The 24497-nt window shown below is 50.5% G+C and overlaps 1 protein-coding gene across 1 annotated transcript; it reads right to left on the bottom strand.

Moving 5' to 3' along the window:
• Positions 1-8782: 8782 nt before the first annotated feature.
• LOC122153258 lies at positions 8783-22190 on the bottom strand. The gene is made up of 10 exons (XM_042790482.1): positions 22053-22190; positions 13389-13470; positions 11327-11365; positions 10881-11174; positions 10460-10498; positions 10170-10277; positions 9598-9622; positions 9259-9314; positions 9000-9031; positions 8783-8873 (listed from the first exon to the last, which is right to left on the bottom strand). The coding sequence occupies exons 1-10, from the start codon at positions 22188-22190 to the stop codon at positions 8826-8828; spliced, it is 861 nt and encodes a 286-aa protein (XP_042646416.1). The 3' UTR covers positions 8783-8825.
• Positions 22191-24497: the final 2307 nt, after the last annotated feature.

Here is a 24497-nt window from a genome sequence, read left to right as displayed (position 1 = left end):
ATCCACTCTCCTCTAAGGGGAAGTCTCGAGAGGCCGTGCTCCTGACGGCCCGTTGGAAAGCCATGAGCATCCCCCTGCACTCACCTTTCTACCAACCAGATCCTTTACAACCCCTCTCCTTTAGAATAGGGCTCCCAAATTTCCACGTCTTCACATGCTCGTGTGCAGTGCACAGGTAAGAGCCTGGTATATCTCGGGTGTGCTGTGGGTTTACAGATTGCCTCTACCCCTCCACCTTTGCTGCTGCTCGTCTCCACAGGACGTGAAAATCCCATGCTGGTGGCTAAATCCCTCCCTCCTCCATGCAGACAGGCAGGCTGCTGTCATAGTGTGTGCCACCCCTTTCCTTGGCCACTCTGCCTCCTCTACAATGGCTCCACCTGCAAAAAAACCCTTCTCAAGGTGCTGCTTCTCCATTGCCCTCCTAGTTCCCAGGCTCTTAACAGAGAAAGCTGGGTCTTCCCTGAACCACTCCGCTTGCAGGGTCAGAAGCGCAGCTCTGGGCAGGAGAGGACCCATGGCGAAACTGAGTCAATAACTGATCCCTGACGTGGGTTTTGCCATGGAACAGAGGCGAGGAGAGCCTGCTTGCTGTGAGCCACCCAGGCCCCATGGCAAAAGCAGACCTCAGGGTGTTCAGACCCCCCACAGCCAGTGGAACCAGCCATGACAGGCACCAAGAAAAGCCCAAGATGATGAGCAGGGGCCATCACAGGACAACCAACAGATTTTCAGGCTCCTCTTTAGAGAAAGGCACCTCCGGCTACAGGCGGGTTGTTCCCTGGAGCAGCAAATCCCAGCGTGGACACCTCTCCTTCTGCTCCCCCAGCTGCTCAGAAAGCAGAATCTGCCAGCTTGCCAGCCACCGATGGGGGAAGGTCCCAAGGGGTATGGCGGCGTGGGCGCCCACACCAGGTCTCCTCACTGGTGTCTTGCTGCTGTTAGATGAGTCGGAGAGGGGCACGTCTGCGGGACAGGGAGGGGGCTGCCAGACTTTGGGGCATGGGCACTTGGTCTTGGTGAGATCTGGGTTAAATAAGAAGAGTAGTTTCAAATAAGATGTATCTCATCCCATTCCCTGAAGATCTCTGCACAGGCCTGCCTAACCTGACCTGCTGTGTGTAAAGCGTCTTGCAAGGTCAATTACCAACGTGTGCAGAACACCAGCTCCATGTTCTATTTAGCAGACCCAAATCCCATATTCCCATCCCTATATCGCAACAGGAGAAGAGTGATGTACGGCTGATTTCTTTCTGTTTTATTTGTACTTAATTACTGCTCATGTTCCATAATGAGCATGCAGAGAAACACGTGCATGGGGAGATTTGTATGAGCTGGGTTGTTCCCCCGGAGTCCGGTGAAGCAAGCCAGTGGTTTCTGCTCCGGGTCTGGGACAGTCCTAGTGGTGGACAGTGAGACAGCAAAGGGCTACACTTCTTTTTCCACAAGTCAGTGTTACTGAATAGGCAGGGAGTGACTGCCCGTGAGCCCTTCCCAGCACCTCCTGCCTGCTGGACCTGCCTTGTCCACGTTGTGACCCTCCTCTCTTGCAGGACCAGGCATGCCCCCCTGGGTCCGGATCCCGTGCTCTTCCCTCACGCTGCTCCTCCAGGCATCCGTCCCCACCATCACCCTCTTCCTGGAGAGATGGGGCCACTGTGGCAGTGGATCTGGCCAGCCTGGAGACATCCCTGTCCCCATCACTCTCTGATGCCCTTGCTGCTCTGGGCTCATTGCTGTCCATTGCTGAGCAGAGTTGGAGCAGCACCACCCCCCAGGCTCCAGTTTGCGGCCAGTCCAGCTGAGGATGGCTGAGCCCATCTGCCCACAGTCAGGTCCGAGGTTTGGCTGTGCTTGGCCCTCTGTAGCCCACAGCCACCCATCTGTGGGGTGGGGGCACTCAGCTGAGAACCTCACCCAGAAGACAGGAGTGGGGGTTCTCAGCTGCAGAACAGGTGGCTACGGGGGTCTCGGCATCAGCAGCCCCCAACACATGTCCCAGGCGCAACCTTCCCCACACAGATTCTCTGGCTTCCCAAATAAAATGTCCCGCCACTAGCCTGGGATCCAAAAGTGTTTGAGAGATGTTGATGTCATTTGATGTTCCCGTGGGGATCTGGGGATGTCCCACTGCTGGGCACAGCCCAGGCACGTGCAGCTGGGGTAGCTCTGGCCCCAACCTTGCAAAGCAGGTTCGGGGACAAGGGACAGGAGGGCTTTGCAGGGAGGAGGCTGCTCCTGAGGGACGGGCAAACACGGCTCGTGCTCCTGTGCTGGAGTGTGTGGAAACAAGAGGGGGGGCTCTGCAGGCGCAGGCTCTGCAGTGGGGGCTGAGGCAGGGCCCCCACTGCTCACAGCCTCTCGTTGTGGGAAAGGCACTGCTGGCCACAGAAATACAGCAGGACCACTCCCAGGCGCGCGGCAAGCCACGGGCCAGGCAGCTCTTGAACCGCTGTCCCCAGCTCAGAGCAAAGCAGATGCTTCAAGGACACGGTGCTCCCGCAGTGCCCCAGAAAATGCGGGGGCAGCTGGGATGTGCCAGGCTGTGTCCTCCCGTTCCCTCCTTGCTGCTGCTGCTGCTGCTTGGTGAGTCGGGGATTTCTCTGCCTTGGGGCTCAGGACCCGAGGGCTGCCGAGCGGGGCAGGACTGGGAACGTCCTGGGCACAGGGGAGGGTGGGAGAGGGTGTGTGGAGCAGCCGGGCAGCAATGAGGGGCAGAGTTGCTTTGATGATGGGTGGCAGATGATGTTGTTCTCCAGCTACAGCCCAGCTCTGAGCAAATATCATCTTATTCCGGCTGTACTAAGGGGGTTCAGGTGATAGTGGGAGACTTGGTAGATGCTGGAGTGCTTTGGGGATCCAGGGTCACCCACCTAAAACCACAGACCCATCCAACACAGGCCTGTGGTGCTGTCAAGCCAGAAGGAAATGTGATGCAGGATGGATCCACAAGAGTGGGGAGGTTCCCAGCAAGGAATTAGCAGAGGGGACTTGTGCAAGGACATGTGCATGAGCCAGGTCGCTGCCCCTGTAACCAAAACCCTCTCTGTCCCATGGTGCAGGTGCTGGCCTGACTGTCCAGGACATCTGCAGCTCCCCAGGTGAGGAAGAAAAGGGAGATGCATGGGGCTGGAGATGGGAAGGGAGATGGAATTTATTCCCCATGTGTGGACCCTGGAGAGGATACTCTTCCCTGCCTAGGTCCAGGGCATTTTGCATCCATGACAAAACTAACACTGCCTGGGGCACATATGCCCCATCTCTCCAGGTGATCTCCTGGCTCCAGAACTCTTCCTGAACACCTCCATCGCTCGGGAGGGAGAAACGGTTGTGTTTCGCTGCTTGATTGACTGGCAGTCTACAGTGACCCGAATTGTGTTCTGCAAGAACGGGGTGGAGGTCTACAGCCTGAAAGCCCAGCAGCGTCATCTGAGTTACATCTTGCTGCTCAACATCACCATGGGGAGCAGAGGGACGTATGCGTGTGGGTACCAGCACCGGAATGAGAGGAATTTGGTGAGGAGCTCTGCCCTCAGTACACCTCGAAACCTGACTGTCACAGGTGAGATGTGGCACTGGGGCACAGGCAGACACTGGCCCAGGGCTCCACAGACCCCAGAGGGGTTTTGGGACCCTGTTGTACCCCATGGTGTGTCCCCGAGCAGTTGGGATGCCGGAGGTCAGTGTGGAGTTCATACCAGCCTTTGCCACCATCACAACTCCTCCCAGCCATGGGAGAGCATCCTGCTCCTCTCCTGCCCCCAGCACCACGGGAAGGGGACAGTGGTGGTGACAGATGGAATCCAGAGGCAGAGCTGTGCGATCCACTGATTTATTTATCACAACTCTTGATAGATGGTGGATCATGGGCTTCCCCACTGCTGCTTAGTTGTGCAGTACCTGGGGGAGCTGGAGACTCTCACCCTGTCCCTTTCTCCTCCCAGGCAGCCGGTCCAGCTCCCAGGCAGGGACACCGACCACAGGTGAGTGGTTCCCTCCCCACACACCCACTGTCCCCCAGAATCAGGCTGAGGGATGTGGGCTGCCGACCCCAGAACACAGGGAGGTTCATCAACCAGACTCTGGGCTCTACGGGCATGTCCTGCTATCTCCTGCTTCTCCCCACTGATGCACCCTCTTGCCTAACACCTTCTGTACCCTCCAGCTCCCCATCCCGGGCTCCTCGACAACTTCCCCACAGGCATCGTGCTGGGAGTGGCGGCCAGCTCCCTCCTCCTCCTGGCTGCAGCCATCTCCTGTGCTGTGAAAAAAGGTGAGGGATTTAGGGAAATTGAGGATAAACCTCCAGGCATAAATAACACAACCTGATGCAGGGACACTGCTATTTAGCCAATGCCAGTTTCGGATGATCGGCTCCTTACTCCCATTTGATGGGAAGACGAGCCCCTTAGGCTTTTGATGCATGACTTGGGTGGAGAAAAAATGCCAGGATGGGCAAGAAGTTTACTCTGGAGTAAATACACTTGCTTCTCAATGTAGTCGTGGAGAGACCAAATGCATCCCTGCCCCAGGCAGACATTTGCTCCCAGCCCTCTGGGCAGGTAAAGGGAGTCTCCCAGCTCTCCTGAGCAGAGCAAGCACAGCTCCTCGACACTTGGGCTGTGCACGGCTGCTGAGAGCTTGGGAGAAGCCAGTCAGGGAGACAGGACACAGAGATGCCTGGGCTGGGCTGGGCAAGTCCCTCCCTGAGTGAGCTGCGGAGCTCCAGCCCATCATCTTCATCGTGCAGCCCAGCACATGGAAAGCCGATGCCGAGCAGTAACTCTGCTTCCCTACCCCTCCCTTTCTTTTTCTTGCAGTGGCCTGCAGAGAGAGGTGCCAAAGGTGAGCAGCAATCCCTCCGGGCTGCAGGGCTGGGGGGTGATGGAGACGGTGGCATGGTGGGCACCCTGGGGTGGTCCTTGGCCAGGGACAGCATGGTCTGTGTCTGTGGGTGGCTTCCGCCATGGTGCAGGCAGGGAAGAGCAGGACTTGCCCACAGATTGACTCCAGCTGTTCATCCAATGCAAGATAAATTCATCCACGGCAATGACAGAACTGGCCAATCACAACCTGGCACAGACCCTAAAACCTTTTCACCCTTCTTGCCAGGCAGCAGCACATTCCCAGCCAAGAGACGGAACTGGCCGACCACGACGAAGTACAGTGTGAGTACCCTCTGGCAGCAGCAGCACCCCTGTGCCCATTGACTGGCGGTGCCGCAGTCTCAGAAGCTGCACAGATTTCCAGGGAAATGCCCCCAAACCCCTTTCTCTCTCTCCAGCCGCTCCTCTCATTTGCACTGACACACAGGGCCTTTCACAAGTCCACAAGCACTCCCAGCAATTAACATTCCAGCTGGAGATGCAAAACAACTGCCCGGTGATCAAGGGCACATTTCTCCCGGCTACATTGCACCCCGCTTCTTCCTTGCACGTACAGCCCAGCTTCTGCCTGCAGAAGAAAGGTGACAGCAGCCCGACACGCAAGGTGACCAATGCCATTTTCTGGCAGGGTCTTTCCCTACACGCTCTGGTCCCCGGCTGCAGCCCAGCTCCACCGGGATTGGTGGGTTTCCCCCTCTACCTCTTTACTTTGTGATCATTTCTGCTTCAAAGCAGAGTGCAGCAGCTGAGGATGTGGGTGCATTTGTCTCCTTGCTGACTCTGCAACCACAGGCTGCAGCAAAGGGGCGTTCAGTGGGTGGGGGAAGGGGGATATCTCCCCACCGCCCGTGTCCCTCGGTCTATTTGCAGGGTTTCTTAGGTTCCCCACGTGGGCACAGAGCCGCAGATAAAGGTCTGCTGGTTGCTCAAAGGAACAGGATGCCACGGGCTGGGGGAAATGCAGCAAACCCCCAGCATCCCTGCTCCACATCCACAGACAAAGGGCAACTTGCTCTGTTGCCAGGAGCTGGGTGAAATTAGGGTGGGAGGAGGGCAGGGGACTCGCTCCTGACCCCGGGGGCTCTGCTCTTCAAGGACAGGGTGGGTCTCACCCCTCCCCAGAATGGGAAGCAAGGGCTAACAGTGTGGCTTTTGCCCCCCACCAGACTCCACGGTCGCCCACGTTGGACGGAATAGGGTGAGTCATGGCACAGCTTTGGTGCCGAACCAGGAAGCGGGGCCCCGGGGGTGGCATGTGCTGCTTGGGGTCTGCTGGCTTGGGCTGGGGCGTCCCACGGGGCCATTCCCACCGAGAACTCAAGGGCTGCACTTGGAGAAAAAGACGTTTCTCTCTGTGCCCACCTGCCCACATCTCACCTCACTCGATGACCCTTTCTGCTTGAAAAGGGCGGCCCTTCTCCAACAAGGAGAAATTTTTCTACACCAAATACCATTTTTTTCCCCTTGACATCTTCTGCAGATATTTTCCCTGGAAAAATGGTTCATGCCTAAATGTCTGATCTAAAATTTTGGTAGTTTTCAAGAGGGGAAAAAAAAAACAGAAAAACAAAAAAAAACAAAAAAAACCCCACCGAAATTAACTGTGGGAAAACAACAACCAAGAAGAAATAAGGGGCCACTGAGAAACTGCTCAGTACTGCCCCAAATCTGCTATTAGTTTTGCTCCCTTGTTAACCCAGCCTGGTTTTCCAAAGTGCACAGCTCCCTTCAGCAGTCCGGTAGCCCAGGGCCAGATGCTTGCACAGGCCTTGTGGCCAGCAAATGAAATAACATGGTTTATTTTTCCCTTGAAAGCCTCGCGTACAAGAGATGCACAGCACCACAACGTATGCCATGTTGAGCCACGCACGCAGCCAGTGCAGATAGCGCTCCAGCCTGGCAAGGGCCTGGGGAGAATTGCCCACGTTGGCCTTTTCTCTCTGGCAGAGAGTTCCCGCGCTGGTAAATTGGGGCTGGGGTGTCCAGGTCGGACTTGCATGGGGTTTGCTGTCGGGGGGAAGGGCTGTGTGTTGGGCACCTTGCTGACGCTCCCCCAGCTCTGCAGCAGACCGTGTTCTCCACCATTGCTTTCCCAACCCCATTCCCACCCACCAGGCAGATCAGGTTTTAGAAGGAGCTTTGCAGGCTCCCGTCGCCATGAACCCACCGTGTGCCAACCCCTCAGCTCGTCCTCAAAAGTTCTTGCTGGGGAATTGCCAGCTCTTCGCTTGGGAGGGAAATACCTGCCCACAAGCCCTGTCCATGAAACATGTCACACCCAGACCTTCCACTGTGCTCAGACCTTCCCACACACATCACACATGTATTCTGGATGACTCGAACCAAAAGTGTATCTGTGACTTCCACACGTATTTACAACGTGTGCTATAGAAGTACGTACAGAATATATGACGTATTTTGGAAATGTCTGCGTGAGTACCACACGAGAGGACATCTCCGTCCCACTGTGTAAAATGCAGTGTGTGTACACAAAGTGCGCGATGTAACTGCCGGTGTGCTCTGATATCAACCCACACAGAGGGTCATATGTATAGACAGGCACACACATGCACAGGCGCCGATGTGCAAGTCTCTGTTAATAGCTGTGTGCCATGATGATGTGCTTTTGCTCAAATGAAGAATAAACATCTATGGATTTCTATCACTGACTGCACTTCTGTCTTCTACACTCCTTCAGGAATGGGCTTGAGCTGCCCAAAGACAGCATTATAGATACAAAGGGGTGGCTGGAGAGGTTACTCCCCCTCCTTTTTCATCTTGGCTCTGCTTTCCTTCCCAAACCTAAACGCCAGCCAAAAGCCATTTTTGGTCTGGCTGTAGCCAAACCTGACCGTGCCCCTGGAGTGTTAAAATGCCATGCAAGATCAGAGGGGCACCTGTGTTCTTGCGCCAAAATTATCATTTGTTAGTAGATACAGGTTGCATTAAATTTGAGGCTTCCACTAAATAGAGCTTTGCAGCTTTCAAAGCCGGCTTGGTTTTGTGTCCCCACGTGAGCCCTGTGGCACCAACATTCAGTAACAACCCCTGGAGACAGACAGCCGATCTCGAGGGGCATTCCGCCTGACACCTCGCCGCAGATAAGGCAACAGCAGCTCCTTTCTCTTTGGGGTGCTGTGACGTATTGAGGCACGGACTCAGATCATGGGTGATGCTCAGACCCTTTACTTCAGCACGCAGGCTGCTTATGTCCCTTTCGTAAGTTGCAGTACTTTCCATCAAGTTCCAGCGCTTGCTTACCACCTTAACACCACCGCGTGTTCACACGCTAATTGTGCACACCTGGCAGTCTCCCTGCTTTCTTCTTTTCCAGCAGCAGCCGAAAACATCAGTGTGCTTATCAGCATTTTTCTCATAACAGCCCCCACGCTAAAACCCAGACACAGCACTCTTCTAACTACCTAGAAGAAACATGAACTCTACTTTTCCCAGGGTCGACCTAGCAGGAGCCTCTCAGTACTTGTGTTCATGCTGAGGGGCCTGCTCCAAGGCCTAGCCTGCATTTCCATTTTGTCTCCCCCAACAGGGTGCAACTTCATGCTCTTCTTTACAACTCGCCTATCTTCCATGCTTTCCCCATTTGTCTCTGCCTCTCCCAATGGACCTGTGTGGACACCTTCCCAGCCCGCACAAGATGATCTCCGCAGAGCTGGGAGCAGGGTGTTTGGGTGGAGAAGGGTCTGGGGATCTTCTGAGATCTCGCCAAGCAAAAGTTTCATCCAGGAGAGCTAAAGGCCCAAATGTGTGGGGACTGGCAGAACTTCAACTCCTGAAGGAGCCATCCGAGCCCCGCCAGGAATGTCCAGAAAATGCCCACAGATCCTCACAGAGGGGAGAGGGAGAGACAGCAAAGATCCACGTGAACGCTCTGTCTGGTGTTGCTTAACTCAGAAGACAGCTGCATCATGGCTCGCTTTCTCATAAGTTGGCGTACAGTGAAGCTTCAGAGCAGTTTGGCATGGAGACCTTCAGAATACAAAAGACAGCAGCCTCATCCTCCTGGTGCCCATCACGGCCACAGACCCTTGGGCTGGGCTGGCACCGTGGAAGGAAGCGTGTATGAATGAATGCCTTTGCAAGAGATGAACTCACCTCAACTCTTCCCAGTCCATCAGTGTTGTTATCTGCAGGGAGAACCACAATTAGCATCCCATGATCAGCAGGACACTAGACAGCCAAATGGAAGTCTGGAAGGGATGATCCCTAGTTTTTCACAGTACATATCAGTATGAGAGTGAAATACTTAGTGGTAATACTATTTATTGAGATTTAATTTACTGGGATGCTCAAGCAGAAGGCCTTTAATTCCAGTGCCAGACGGGAAGGGTGCAGGGGGACTGTAAGCACTTACAGTAAATCTGGTTGTCAGAAAAAGAATCTTCAGCACAACCAACATCACCAGGTGGTCTAGAGGCAAAGGGGAGAAAAGCTGTTGAAGGTTGGTGGCCCCACTGCCATCCTGCAACAATAGGGCCTTTTGCATCTTTCCCATGGACAAAGACTTCTTGAATGAGGTCCACAGTTGGACTCCAGCTGAGGGCGAGTCCTGCTCCTCCCTGCCTGCACCATGGCGGAAGCCACCCACAGACACAGACCATGCTGTCCCTGGCCAAGGACCACCCCAGGGTGCCCACCATGCCACCGTCTCCATCACCCCCCAGCCCTGCAGCCCGGAGGGATTGCTGCTCACCTTTGGCACCTCTCTCTGCAGGCCACTGCAAGAAAAAGAAAGGGAGGGGTAGGGAAGCAGAGTTACTGCTCGGCATCGGCTTTCCATGTGCTGGGCTGCACGATGAAGATGATGGGCTGGAGCTCCGCAGCTCACTCAGGGAGGGACTTGCCCAGCCCAGCCCAGGCATCTCTGTGTCCTGTCTCCCTGACTGGCTTCTCCCAAGCTCTCAGCAGCCGTGCACAGCCCAAGTGTCGAGGAGCTGTGCTTGCTCTGCTCAGGCGAGCTGGGAGACTCCCTTTACCTGCCCAGAGGGCTGGGAGCAAATGTCTGCCTGGGGCAGGGATGCATTTGGTCTCTCCACGACTACATTGAGAAGCAAGTGTATTTACTCCAGAGTAAACTTCTTGCCCATCCTGGCATTTTTTCTCCACCCAAGTCATGCATCAAAAGCCTAAGGGGCTCGTCTTCCCATCAAATGGGAGTAAGGAGCCGATCATCCGAAACTGGCATTGGCTAAATAGCAGTGTCCCTGCATCAGGTTGTGTTATTTATGCCTGGAGGTTTATCCTCAATTTCCCTAAATCCCTCACCTTTTTTCACAGCACAGGAGATGGCTGCAGCCAGGAGGAGGAGGGAGCTGGCCGCCACTCCCAGCACGATGCCTGTGGGGAAGTTGTCGAGGAGCCCGGGATGGGGAGCTGGAGGGTACAGAAGGTGTTAGGCAAGAGGGTGCATCAGTGGGGAGAAGCAGGAGATAGCAGGACATGCCCGTAGAGCCCAGAGTCTGGTTGATGAACCTCCCTGTGTTCTGGGGTCGGCAGCCCACATCCCTCAGCCTGATTCTGGGGGACAGTGGGTGTGTGGGGAGGGAACCACTCACCTGTGGTCGGTGTCCCTGCCTGGGAGCTGGACCGGCTGCCTGGGAGGAGAAAGGGACAGGGTGAGAGTCTCCAGCTCCCCCAGGTACTGCACAACTAAGCAGCAGTGGGGAAGCCCATGATCCACCATCTATCAAGAGTTGTGATAAATAAATCAGTGGATCGCACAGCTCTGCCTCTGGATTCCATCTGTCACCACCACTGTCCCCTTCCCGTGGTGCTGGGGGCAGGAGAGGAGCAGGATGCTCTCCCATGGCTGGGAGGAGTTGTGATGGTGGCAAAGGCTGGTATGAACTCCACACTGACCTCCGGCATCCCAACTGCTCGGGGACACACCATGGGGTACAACAGGGTCCCAAAACCCCTCTGGGGACTGTGGAGCCCTGGGCCAGTGTCTGCCTGTGCCCCAGTGCCACATCTCACCTGTGACAGTCAGGTTTCGAGGTGTACTGAGGGCAGAGCTCCTCACCAAATTCCTCTCATTCCGGTGCTGGTACCCACACGCATACGTCCCTCTGCTCCCCATGGTGATGTTGAGCAGCAAGATGTAACTCAGATGACCCTGCTGGGCTTTCAGGCTGTAGACCTCCACCCCGTTCTTGCAGAACACAATTCGGGTCACTGTAGACTGCCAGTCAATCAAGCAGCGAAACACAACCGTTTCTCCCTCCCGAGCGATGGAGGTGTTCAGGAAGAGTTCTGGAGCCAGGAGATCACCTGGAGAGATGGGGCAGTGTTAGTTTTGTCATGGATGCAAAATGCCCTGGACCTAGGCAGGGAAGAGTATCCTCTCCAGGGTCCACACATGGGGAATAAATTCCATCTCCCTTCCCATCTCCAGCCCCATGCATCTCCCTTTTCTTCCTCACCTGGGGAGCTGCAGATGTCCTGGACAGTCAGGCCAGCACCTGCACCATGGGACAGAGAGGGTTTTGGTTACAGGGGCAGTGACCTGGCTCATGCACATGTCCTTGCACAAGTCCCCACTGCTGATTCCTTGCTGAGGCCTCCCCAGCCATGCCTCTCTATCCTGTATCTCCTTTGTCTCATGTCTTGAAAACACCCCAAGGCCATTTTGGGTGCATCTGTAGTTCCAGCTGGGTGACCCTGGCTCCCTAAAGCTCTCCAACACCTACCAAGGCTCCCACTGCTACCTGAACCACCTTACAGGGGTTGGAATCATGTGTCCTTTGCTCAGAGCTGTGCTGTAAATGGAGGAGGCCATCATCTTCCTCCCCTCATTGCAACTCTGCCCCTCATTTCTGCCCAGCTTCTCCGCACACCCTTTACCACCCTATCCCGTGTCCTGTCCCGCTCGGCAACTCTCTGGTCCTGAGCCCCAAGGCAAAGAAATCCCCGACTCACCAAGCAGCAGCAGGAGGGAGGCAGGGCTGGGAGGACACAGCCTGGCACATCCCAGCTGCCCCCGCATTTTCTGGGGCACTGCGGGAGCACCGTGTCCTTGAAGCGTCTGCTTTGCTCTGAGCTGGGGACAGCGGTTCAAGAGCTGCCTGGCCCGTGGCTTGCCGCGCGCCTGGGAGTGGTCCTGCTGTATTTCTGTGGCCAGCAGTGCCTTTCCCACAACGAGAGGCTGTGAGCAGTGGGGGCCCTGCCTCAGCCCCCACTGCAGAGCCTGCGCCTACAGAGTACAGAGCTCCCCCTTTCATTTCCATACACTCAGGCACCGGAGCACGAATTCGGTTTGCCCGTCCCTTGGGGGCAGCATCCTCCCTGCAAAGCCCTCCTGCCCCTTGTACCCCACTCTCCTTTACCCATTTCTGTCAGCTGCTGCCCACTGTTCTTCCATGTGGATGCAAGTGATTGTGCCACAGGAAACCTGGGCATGGTCAGTGGTGGCTATTGGGCTCCGGGGGTTGTAATCAAGGGCATGGGGGACCAGGTTGTTTTCTCCTCCATCCTGCTGTTAAGGGTGGAAAGGTTATGAGGAGGATTGTACTGATATTAGAAGCCAAGAACTGGCTGTGAATTTGATTTGGGCAACGGGCTTTTGGGGTCTATGTCCACTGGATCCTGTTTGTAGATCAGTGTCCACTTTGGAGAGATGGGACCCACCTCATCAAGCAGGGGAAAGCTACTTTTTCCAATAAGATGGTTGTCCCTGTAAGGAGGCCTTGAAACTGAGAATCATGGGGGATGGAGACACTAACTGGCAGTCTTGTGAGGGAGTGACATACAGGGTTGATGAGCAAAGGTCATGGGACGATGTGACAGAAATGCAACACAATCTCCACAAAATGAGGTTTAAACGGGGTCACTTCCAGCAGTTGCATTTCAACAAGGAGTTGCATGCAAGACACCATTACAGAGAAATCCCCCAGCCCCTTTCTAGACAGTCAACATGTTGAGGTGCTTCTGTGAAGTTCCTTCCCACTAAAGCATGCTATATGGTGAATAATGATGATGAAGTAGAGACCTGGGTGCAGTTTCAGGGCTATAATCTTGTTAGGATCAGGGAGACATGGTGGAATGGCTCCCGTGACTGGAGTGTTGCAATGGAGGCACACAGGGTCTTCTGTCTGGGAAGATGTGGAGAGGGAGTTGTCTGTTATGTGAGAGAGCAGTTGGAGTGCACAGAGCTCACCTGGGGATGGTTGAGGAGCCAATGGAGGGCTCATGGGATGGGATTAAGGAGAGGAGAGATACAGGTGACATTAGAGTAGAAATCTGCTACAGGCCATATGATAAGGAATAACAAGTGGATTAGGCCCTCTACAGACAGACAGGAGTATCTTCATATATGCAGGTCCTGGTCCTTGGTGGGGATTTCAATAACCCTGATATCTGCTGGAGGGACAACACAGCAGTCCACAAGCAATCCAGGAGGTTCCTGGGGTGTATTGTTGATAACTTCTGCCTCCAAGTGATAGAGGAGCCAATGAGGAAAGGGCCTCTGCTGGATCTCCTACTCACCAAGCACAGGGGTCTTCCTGGAAATTTGAAGGTCGAAGGCACCCTTGACTGCAACAACCATGAGATGGTGGAGCTCAGGGTCCTGGGGAGAGGGAGAAGGGTAAAAAGCAAGCTCACAGCCCTGGACTTCAGGAGAGCAAACTGTCATCTTCAGAGGTATGCTTGGAAGAGTCCTGCAGGATAAGGGGCCCAGGAAATCTGGTTAATATTCAAGGATCACCTCCTTCAAATGCAACAATGGTCCATTCCTGTGAATAGGAAGACAGGCAAAAATGCCAGAAGGTGTCTTTCTTGTACTCTTCCCAGTGCAAGATGCCAAGACCCCATCACCATCTGTCCTGCCACTGGACAATCCCGCTCCTGTCTGCTGGATGATGTTTTCAGCTGAATATCCCTGAACCACCCACAGATGGGTGGGTGTGGGTTGCAGAGGGGCAGGTACAATCACCCCTCGGACCTGACTATGGGAAGACGGGCTCAGCCATCCCTATCTCAGCACTTTTCCAGGTCACCTCTGCCGGGGCAATGACAGCAGGGAGGGGAACCCTTGCATCGTGGGGCACAGGGGACGACAGCTCCCTCCCCGGACATGTGGCCCCACCAGCCCAGAGTAAAGCATCTCCCCCAGCTCTGTTCAGAGGTATCACTCAAAGACAGAGGATACACATCAACCTCTTACTTCTGAACAAATCATTTATATGTCATCACCCACAGATCCTCTGCCAACCAGGTGCCTCTGCAAGGAGCACCGTAACAATGTAGTCCGTGCCCAAGGAACAGATCATTGCTGCCAGCAAATCAAGGCTGGATTTTTTTATGGGCAGCACTTTGCTCCTCTGCATCCCTCAGCTGCCCATTTGGACCTCCAAGACGAAGGCAGGAGGCTGGTTATTGAGGTTCTGTCAACCTGTTGCATGGTTTAGTGTACATAAGTGAAGACATGGCTTTGCTGTGGATCTGGCAGAGCCTGGAGCTGCAGATCACACATGTGTGAGTCACAGGTGGGACATGAGAGTCCAGGTCTGCAGGAGTACCCTGTGATGATTACATTGGGAGAAGAAAGCCAGATTTGGTGCAGCCTGCGCCTATCCTTGGGCCACAGAATGGACACAGTTCAGAGTCCAGTTACAAGTTAGTTACTGCATAACATAGATGAACAGAGAGCTAAGGTGATGGTGTAATACAGTGTTCAAAACAACTACAGTCAAAACCTCGAAGCAATTATGGGAGCTTTCATCATAAATGGTCTTGACTATACTTTCAGTCAGTGCAGAGATCTCACATATGAGAACTAATTTTACATGGTGGTTTTAGAGCACTTCCTCATGTATTGCTGCATTGTACATCCTTTACCTCGAGGCAAAATAGCTGTTTATTATCAGTCTGAGTTCAGAGGCCATGAATATTCTTGTTTAATAATTGTTACTGTGACTTCTAGCAACTAAATTAATGTTAGAGCAGACTTCTCTAACTTGTCTACAAAGCAGCTCAAGCTGGATGAGAAAATCCCAATTCACATTCTGGTTAACCACCTGAATCTATATCAGCACACCATGACTTTATTTTTCTTTCTCTAGGCATCTTTCATTGCATCCCACTCAGTTTCACATTGTATTGAAGAACTTAATTTTCAGGTTTGAGCACTATCTGTACTCCTCCTCTGATTAATTTTATACCTCTTTATTTTGGGGTCTCAGTCTGTAGAAGCATAGCTGGAACTTGGTTTCAACTCCCATCACCTTGGCAAACTTTATGGCATGACACTGATTATGGCAATAATAAAATGGCAAGAAGCAATGGCTTCTCATTTTTAATTACATTATCCTCTTTACCCTGTAGCAACGAGGGAAAAAACCCCAAGGAAACATAAAATAATTTAGGTTGAAAGGGACCTCTGGAAGTCATCTAGTCCAATGCTCTGATCAAAGCAGGTCTAGTATATGAGGATGCTCAAGCCCTGAACTCCTCCGAAGTTGGCAGCTTGTTCTAATATTCGACCACCAAAAAGCTACCAAAAAAAATTTCCCTACATTTAATTGGAATTTCTCTTGTTGCAGCTTATGTCTGTTGCCTCTTATCCAATCAAGGTGCTTTTCCAAGAAAGATGTCATATGGACAGAAAAATGCAGTAGGGACATTGAGCCCCAAACTGGTCCCCGAGTCTTACAGACATTGTTACATAAGGAGTTAGTGGAATATCCATCCCTGGAGATATTAAAAAGCTGTCTGGACAAGGTCATGGGGAACTGGCTCCAGGTGGTCCTGTTTGAGCAGGGTGGGTTGGACCACATGACTTCTAGAGGTCCCTTCCAACCTCAACTAGTACTAGTACGTGCTTTTTTGACTCTGTACAAAACACTTGACATCTGAAACCACAAGTTTCAAAATCTACAAAGTCAGATTGTAGATGTATAAGTACACAATTACGGTGCGTGTTTTAATTTTCACTTCCGCTCTGCTGTTTAATCATTTGCAGACATGGTGATAGAAAGTGTGTAAGAAGAGAAGCTGTGTGCTGTAGAGGCATAGAAGACTTCCTTACTCCTCTGAGGTGGTGAAGTATTGACTGTTGAACAAAATGCAAGTCAGAAAGGAATTAATAAGTTTTTTGAAAAATCATTATAATGTGTTATCTGTATCATTTTATTCCATAATTCTGATTGTTCTCGAGGAAATAATGGAAATTGAATTTAAATGTCCTCAGAAGGAATCATTAAAGAAATTGTACGTTATTTCCTACTTTTTCTGTCCAGCGTTCATTACATTTTTCCTGAGCTTGACCTCCCACCCTGCCTGCATTCCTTGCGCTCGCTGTATTGGGAAATGGTCATGCTGCCAGAAGAGTGAGATAATTTTTAAGGCATTTCTACCTCCTCTGATTTGGTGTGTGATCCTACTGTGTGATGGCAGATATATAGACTGTGTGGCTTCAACAAAGGAAGGAAACAGCACTCAAAATACAAACCAAAACAGAGCAGCAGAATTCCCCAGTGAGTTCTACATATTATCTCAGGTAAGAGTCCTAGCAATCTAGGAGTTTAGATATTTTAATATCAACTATCTTGTGTGTATGAAGAATTTGGAATGTATAGCAATATGGAAACCATTTCATCCAGAGAATGAATGTTAAGTTGCAATTATGATTTTTATTTTGTATGTTTACTACATTTGCATTACTATTTTTTTTTTCCCTGTTTCTGTTTTTAATTAATGTTTATCAATAAAACTTATCATGTTCTTTCTGGGGCTAAAACTTGAACTTTGAACATCTTACTCCATGGTTATTCTGGAGGTTTAAGCATCTGCTTTGCATCTGGTTCTTTAAGCAAGTTTTATGAAAATAAGAAATAAGAGAATGTACTGTTTGAGAGAGACAGACTGACATTCCTTATTATGGCGAGTCTATCTCTTACCATCAGTTGTCATCTAGCCATGGCAGGAACAAGGAATGTATTTTATAAGAACTATGTGACTTAATAATAGTGCAAGGTTTTTAATATGGTATTCTTCTCACTCAGGTGCAAAACATTTTGAGGAACATAGAGTCCACTGACAGCATTAGTTTTAATATTTTTTCTTCCAGGTTGCAGGGCTGTTCATTCTTACTGCTGTTGTCATTCTTTATGGCCTGTACAACATATACCCCTTCTGGTTCTGCTGCAATCATGAAGGACATCAGCAAGAGGAGTTGAAGAGCCTATTAAAGAAAGAAACATGGAAACATATTAAAGAAATGAAGAAAGAGGGTGCAGAGCTGATAATGGAACAGAAGGTGAAACCTTCTCTCCAGCGTGTTGATACTAATTTCTGGAAAAACATAGATTTAAGAAATATAGAGAAAAAAATAAATGAAGTTGTAGACCGTGCTGTTAGAGATACATGGGCAACAAGACAACCAGCGGTTGAACAAAATATGCCTCTTGCTTTTGACGTGACCACATCTCCTCCAGGAATAACACTTCGTTCTGATGAGGTGGGCAGCTACTGTTGCTGAAAGGGCCAGAGCAGGTGTTGATGAGGCACCACCAGGATGTTTGATCTGTCCATCCTGGGCTTGCTAGGGAAAGCACCCACCGTGCTCCCACCTCAGTCCTCCTGACTGCCAAAGCAGGTCTGGCTCTTACAGTGTGGTCAGAAGAGAAAGTTGGGTTTATCGTCTTGCTCCAGATACGGTCATCAAGCTGACAGGTACCAATCAGACAGCGCTGCTCACCTTATTATCTCCCTTCCTACTTCCTGGCCCTCATTTTGTTGCTCTTTTACCTCTTTCTTCAATCCACTGTCTAGTTTCTGGTCCCAATTTTGCTACATCCGTACCCAAAACTGGTAGTTCTAATCCTGTAATCTAGACAGTCCTGAAGACTCAGTTTTTGCCTTTGCATAAAGTCAGGAAGAAATAAGCAAAGAAGCAGGAAGCATCTTCAGGTCTTAAAGGGTGGAAGAAATGTGAGCTGGTCCTTCCTGAACATCTTGCTGGCTTGCACTCTTCCCACTTGCAAGCAATAGCTAGTGTATAATTGCAATAAAGCTTTCTGAGCACAAGTCAAGTGTCTGTGTCTGTATCACCATAAAAGCATGACTGCATAAACTAAAATAGTCCATTTATCCTCAAGTGAGCCAGTTTTCTTGAAGGAAAAAAGCAATTCTGACCTGTTGCTCACAACAAGGGAAGTTGGGAATGAGCATTAACGAGCAGCATGCACATTTGGCGTCTGTGTTCAGAATTTTAAACTCAAACCCACTGTGTTATTTTCCACACCAGTGGAGCTCTTCTCCCTTCATTGCATGTCAGGAGTTGCATGAGGACTGACAAGGAGAGCAAGGCTGAGTGAAGTTCGTACCAAGTGGAGTTGCATGCCTTGGGGTTGAGCTTGCCTGTTCTTCTGTTCTGACACCAACTGAGAACGAAACGGGGAGACCAGCTGGAGTTTCACGCACACATGATTGAACAGGGAGATTTCTAGGGGGTTGGGAAAGTCAGAACACAACCTGATAACTGATGCAAGATTGAGCTGTGAGGCTGGTGAGCAAAGAAGGAACCACCCAAAGCAATGGTACAAGTGTTTGGCATGGCCATGACAGAGCTCCAGCAGTGCCTGTGTTCAGAGAAGTACACATAATGTTCTGCATTTCTTTGGTTATATCTTCATCTTCCATAGCTTTTTGGAAAAAGTTTTAGACTTTAGAAAGTAGTTATCCCTGCAGTTTCTCCTGCACTATCGCATCCACACACCAAGATGTGTGGTGCTGTTGGCATGTTGGAGGACAGGGATGCCATCCAGAGGGACCTTGACAGGCTTGAGAGCTGGGCCAATGCAAACCTTATGAAGTTCAAAAAGGTCAAGTGCAAGGTCCTGCACGTGCGTTGGGGCAATTCCATGCACAAATACAGGCTGGGTGAGGAGTGGGTGAACAGCCTTGTGGAGAAGGACTTGTAGGTATTGGTGGGTGGAAAACTCACTGTGAGCCAGCAATGTGCGCTCACAGCCCAGAAATCCAACTGTAACCTGGGCTGCAACAAGAGAAATGTGGCCAGCAGGTCGAGGGATGGGATTGTCCCCCGTTACTCCACTCTTGTGAGACCCACCTGAAGTGCTGTGTCCCGCTCTGGGTCCTGCAACATAAGAAGGACATGTATCTGCTTGAGCGGGTCCAGAGGAGGCCATGAAGATGCTCAGGGATCTGGGGCACCTCCCCTGGGAGGCCGGGCTGAGAGAGTTGGGGGTGGTCAGCCTGGAGAAGAGAAGGCTCCGGGGAGACCTTACAGAAACCTTCCAGTACTTAAAGGGGGCTACAGGAAAGGTGAGGAGGGACTCTTTATCAGAGGGTGTGGGGATAGGATGAGGGGTAATGGTTTTAAACTGAAATTGGGAAGATTTAGATTAGATTTAAGGAAGAAATTATTCTCCGTGAGGGTGGTGAGACATGGGCACAGGCTGCCCAGAGAGGTTTGTGGCTGCCCCCTCCCTGGAAGGGTTCAAGCCCAGGTTGGACGGGGCTTTCAGAAATCTGGTCCAGTGAAAGTTGTCCCTGCCCATGGCAGGATGGTTGGAACTAGATGATCTTTAAGGTCCCTTCTAACCCAAACCATTCTATGATCCTTCTTTGTTTTAATCCAGTTTTCTCTTTTAGGTGGATCTTTGTGTGTTTCATCACGTAATTTTTTAGAAATATAGTGTTTTCCTTATGTTTGAACCAATGTGAAAAAAGGGTGTAAATGAAATAAATGCTGACAGATAATGAGGTGGAAAATGCAAAAACCTAAAGAGGAAGCTACTGTAAGAGGTCATTATTGATGGAATTCTTTAAAATTTCATTGCACTAACTGAAAGATAAAGGAACTTTTAAAATTTCACAATGGCTGAGGTCTTTACAAACTAAGGTGTCCTCAGTAATGATTGTCAAGACTGGATGTTGTAATGATAATGTAGGTCTATCCTTAACATATGAGTGACTCAGTAATTTTCCCTGATACTGACTAAAAACAATATTTTAAAACTCTTTTTTAGGAGTAAATACCAAGATTTCAGAACTGAAGCAGGACAGGTTCTGGCTGCATTGAAAGAAAAATTTTATGAGGCCAATCAGGCAGGAACATGACACTGGGAACCAGTTAGCCAGTGAAACCATGCAGTGATTGCTAGGTACAGAAGCCATACCTTGGCTTCTTGACCATAGCTTTCCATTCTGTGGGTTTGCTGATTGTGCACTGTACGATTAAAAAAAATGCCAAACCCCTAACTTTACAGGGCACTATGAGGAGTGTTTTTCTCAAAGCAAAACCAGAGACAAACAAGCTCGTTCCATTTCAGGAAGCACTGCTGATGAAGAGATCACATCCTTGCTTCTGTGGTTTTCCTCCCTCACACACACAGTCTGCACAGACACTGTGAAGAGACGAAATGTCTTCAGGGTGCTTATCCTCCCTACCCTGCTCTCCCCCAAGGGAATTGCTGCAGTGGGGAACTGTTTCACATCCTAGTTCAGGTTGGAGGCACCTCTGGAGGTCATCTCCTCCGAACTCACTGTTCAAGTAGGGCCAACTGGAACTGGTTGACCAGGATCATGTAAATGCAATACAGCTAGCTGCACCAAAAATAAAGTTTTGGGTATGCATCTGTCAACAGAGAAGCTGAAAGACACCTGAAAATCCCCATCATTCCTAGGAGCTAGGTCTGTTCTCATCTCAGAAAGATGAGGATAGAAATGATGAACCAACTGGACATGGGTCTTCTTTGACCTGAGGAGCTTTGGCTGACATATTTAGCAAAGTCATCACTGCAACAGATTCCTGTAAGCATACAAACGCTCTGTCTCAATTTGCGGCTGAATCTCGCATCTGTCTTGAAATCTTCCTGGCATGGCCTAGAGCATGATCTTAGGCCAGAGCACACTTTGGAAGAGAAACGTAATTTCATTGGAATATTCTCACTCTAAGGGAAATTTCTAAGGGCTGATTTGATTCTCTAAATGTGCCTTGAGTGGCTCACCTGAACTATAGTTTCTGCTCCAAAATGCCTGCAGGGCAAATTAGCATCTGAAGGTAGAAATGTCTCAGCTAGTCAACCTGAAAAGCTTCTTAAACTCCACTGACTACAAACATGTGAGTGGGGCAGATCTTATGTGGAGGAGACCTGTACCCTTCTGGGAGTGCATGGAGTGACAGCCTGGAGCATCTCTATTGTCACTAGAGGTTTGCATGTGAGCAGCTGAATCAAGCACCCAATCTTCTTATCATGAGCTCAATACCACTGCAAAAGATAATAACAGGGTTAGGATTAAAACAACTTAACTTTTTTGCTTTTAATTCAAATGAGATATTTTTTTTTTTTCTGTTTGTTTTCCCCTCCCATGATGTTGCCCATATCAGATGTTGTCCCTGTGTACTGGGACAAAGGAAACACTCTGGTCCTTGCTAGTAGCAACAGAATGGCTTTTCACATGAAACACAAAAATTATTACAGCTGGGCTAGGATCAGAGCTGTTTGGCACTCCCATGATGTTCAATCCTTCAACTTGAGAGAGCTTAATCTGAACTCACACTTTGGAGAAGCTACACCAATGAGGAAACAAAGTGTGCAAACTACAACTCTTCCAATCATAAAAGCACGTATGGCTGTGGTTTATCTGCGCAGCCATGTAACTTCCTCCCTGAGGACACTTGCTGTAAAACCTGTGAGAACAGAGTAGGTAGGATGTTCATTCATAGTCTGAGCAGCCAGGCAGGTCCACCACCCATGCCAAAGGGGAACGTTGCACCTATGTTTAGCCTCACCGTCCCCAGCTCCATTTCATGGCAGTGGCTTCCTACTAAATGTCCCATCCTCACATACCCATGCTTCTCACCATCCTCTTAGTCAATGGGATGGGAGAGCTTCTCACTGAGAAATTAGGAGTCTGATGCTTTGAAAAGAATGGAAAGTCTCCCCAGCTGTATCCAAAAGAAAATCAGCTCAAGAGATACAAAGTAAGACCGAGGAGGCTGGCTAGCAGGTCTAGCACCACTGAGCTGCCAGCAGGGTCACTGCAGAAGCTGCTGCATGTCACCTCTGTGCTTCTTCCCTGAGGTGTCTCACCTCTTTCCCTGGGAGGCAGGCGGAATTGTCAGCAGTGATAAATGTCCCATTTGACTCAATGTGTGAGGACACTGAACCTGCCAAGGACCTTGTCCTTATCAAGACTGGCGCTCTCAATCATGGTTTTCACAGAAGGAGGAGATGTGTTACTATTCTCTCCACTGACTTGGGTGCCACCATGGTAGACATCTAAGTCCGAAGAAACCATCAGCACCTTCACTTGCATTCAATAGAGTGGAAGAATTCCATCTCAGATGTAGAGCCATTCCCAGACACTCTGTTCTCCTGAGAAATATGTGGTCTGAAACAGGTATTGTTCTGCATCTGGAGGACATGATTGTCACAGCCGAGGGTGATGGAGAAAACTAAATGTATACCTGTGCAGTCATGGCTACAGGCCGCTGGAAGTGTGACACTATTGCACATCTGGTATGGATTGCCTCCTACTAGTTGGCCTTTGACAAAACATGGGCCTCACCGGCTGCAGTGGATTGGCCTTGCCTGGCTGCCAGACCTCCACCCACCTGAACCTCTCACTCGCCCTTCTCTCGGGGTTTAACCCCAGCCAGCAGGTAAGTCCCATCAGTGGGATGGGGAGAGAATCGGCAGGGTGAAAGTGAGAGAACTCATGGGCTGAAATAGACAGTTTAAGAGGTAAAGCCAAAGCCGCAGGCAAGCAAAGCAAAACAAGGAATCCATTCACCACTTCCCCTCGGCAGGCTGGCGTTCTGCCATCTCCAGGAGAGCAGGGCTCCACCACGTGTAACGGTTACTTGGGAAGACAGATGACATCACTCCGAACATCCCCCCCTTTCCTTCTTCTTCTCCTCCCACTTTTATATGCCAAGCATGACGTCATATGGTCTGGAACATCCCTTAGGCCACTTGGGGTCAGCTGTCCTGGCTGTGTCCCCTCCCAGCTCCTTGTGTACTCCCAGCCTAAACACTGATGGAGTGGGCTGAGGAGCAGAGAAGGCCTTGACTCTGTGTAAGCACTGCTCAGCAATAACTAAAATATCCCTCTATTATCAACCCTGTTTACAGCACAAATCAAAAACATAGCCTCATACCATCTGCTATGAAGGAAATTAACCGTATCCCGGCCAAAACCACCACACCTCCTCAAAAAGGACAGGGGGATAAAGTAAGATGCAAAACCTCATGGGTCAAGATAAAGACAAGGAAATCATTTACCAATTACCAACGCGGGCAAAACAGACTCAACTTGGGGAGAATTAATTAAATTTATTGACAGTTAAAATAGATTGGGATATCAAGAAACAAAGGCAGTATTAAAACATCCACCCCTGCCTTTCCCAGGCTCAACTTCAACCCGTCATCCCCAACTCCTACCCCAATCTCCTCCCTTAAGTGGTGCAGGGGTAAGAAGAGTGGGAAGTTATGCTCAGTCCATAAGGTAACAGTTCTCAGCTGCTCCTTCCTCCTTACACATTCCCCGTGTTCCAGTATGGGTCCTCTTCTTGGGCTGTGGTCTTTAAGGATAAACCTGCTCCGATGTGGGCTCCTCCATGAGCAACAGTTCCTTCAGGACATATCCCACTGCTCCACTGTGGGGTCTTCCATGGGCTTCAGTGTGAATTTCTGCTTTGGCATGGTCCTGTCCACAGGCTGCAGGGAAATACCTGCTCCTGGTTCTGGTCCTGGTCCTTTCCCTGCTCTCTTCTCACCCCCGAATCCCTCCTCTCCCTGTGTTCACTACAAACCTGATAGAGCCTGGCTGTTCAGAGAGTTTCCACCCCCTGAGGGATCCACCTCACTGTCCACTCACCTAACCCATGCTTTGTCAGCTTGTCTAGGGGGATGTTATTGGAAACATTGCCAAAATCCCACTAAAGTCAAGATAAACAGCATGCACCGCATCCCTTTGTAAACCCATGCTGACTGGTCCCAATCACCACCTTGTCCTTCCTGTTTCTGGAAATGGTTTCCAGGAGGATTTCTCCATCACCTTCCCAGGCACTGTGGTGAGGCTGCCTGGCCTGTAGTTACCTGCATCTTTCTCTTGTCCGTCCTGAAGTTAGGAGTGACATTTGCTCTCTTCCACTCTTTGGGAAGCTCTCCCAGTCACCATGACCTTTCAAAGATAATCAAGAGTGGCCTTGCAATGACCTCAGCCAGACCCCTCAGCATTTGTGGGGATAACGTATGGACTTCCCTTTGTCAAATTAGTTTAAGGCTGCTTAACCTGGTCCTCCTCCCCCACACGTAACACTTTCTCTCCTTCTTCCTCCCTTCACGCCTTCATGGAGAGGATTCTGTTTTGATGTGTCCATTTCCCGTCTCCCCACAGCACTCCCAATATCATATAATTTCTAGGGAAGCTAGAAATTCTTCTGGCATAGGATTTCAAGGAAGAAACAGCTGTGAAAAGTGACACTAAGTGGCAAGGGCAGTGAAAAGACAAGAGCACTTCAGTTCAAAGACATGACCTTCTTGAAAGGCCAAATTAGGCCCATTCCAGGCTGATTTCTCTAAATGGTGTCTGCATGTCCCAGGGAAACCATACCTCCAT

The sequence above is a fragment of the Tyto alba genome, unplaced genomic scaffold (assembly GCF_018691265.1).
Source record: "Tyto alba isolate M040663 unplaced genomic scaffold, T.alba_DEE_v4.0 Super-Scaffold_17, whole genome shotgun sequence".
Lineage (NCBI taxonomy): Eukaryota > Metazoa > Chordata > Aves > Strigiformes > Tytonidae > Tyto > Tyto alba.
Note: the sequence above shows the minus strand (reverse complement) of the source record. Positions and strands in the feature narration are given on the sequence as shown.

Bases quoted from the DNA above. Each gene is read 5' to 3' on its own strand.
- LOC122153258 (XM_042790482.1), bottom strand. From the start codon at position 22,190: ATGCAAGTGAAGGTGCTGATGGTTTCTTCGGACTTAGATGTCTACCAT. The intron at 11,366-13,388 runs GTGAGTAGGAGA...CCCATGGTGCAG, and splicing joins CAGGAAGACCCCTGTGCTTG to GTGCTGGCCTGACTGTCCAG. The intron at 10,278-10,459 runs GTGAGTGGTTCC...TGTACCCTCCAG, and splicing joins GGCAGGGACACCGACCACAG to CTCCCCATCCCGGGCTCCTC.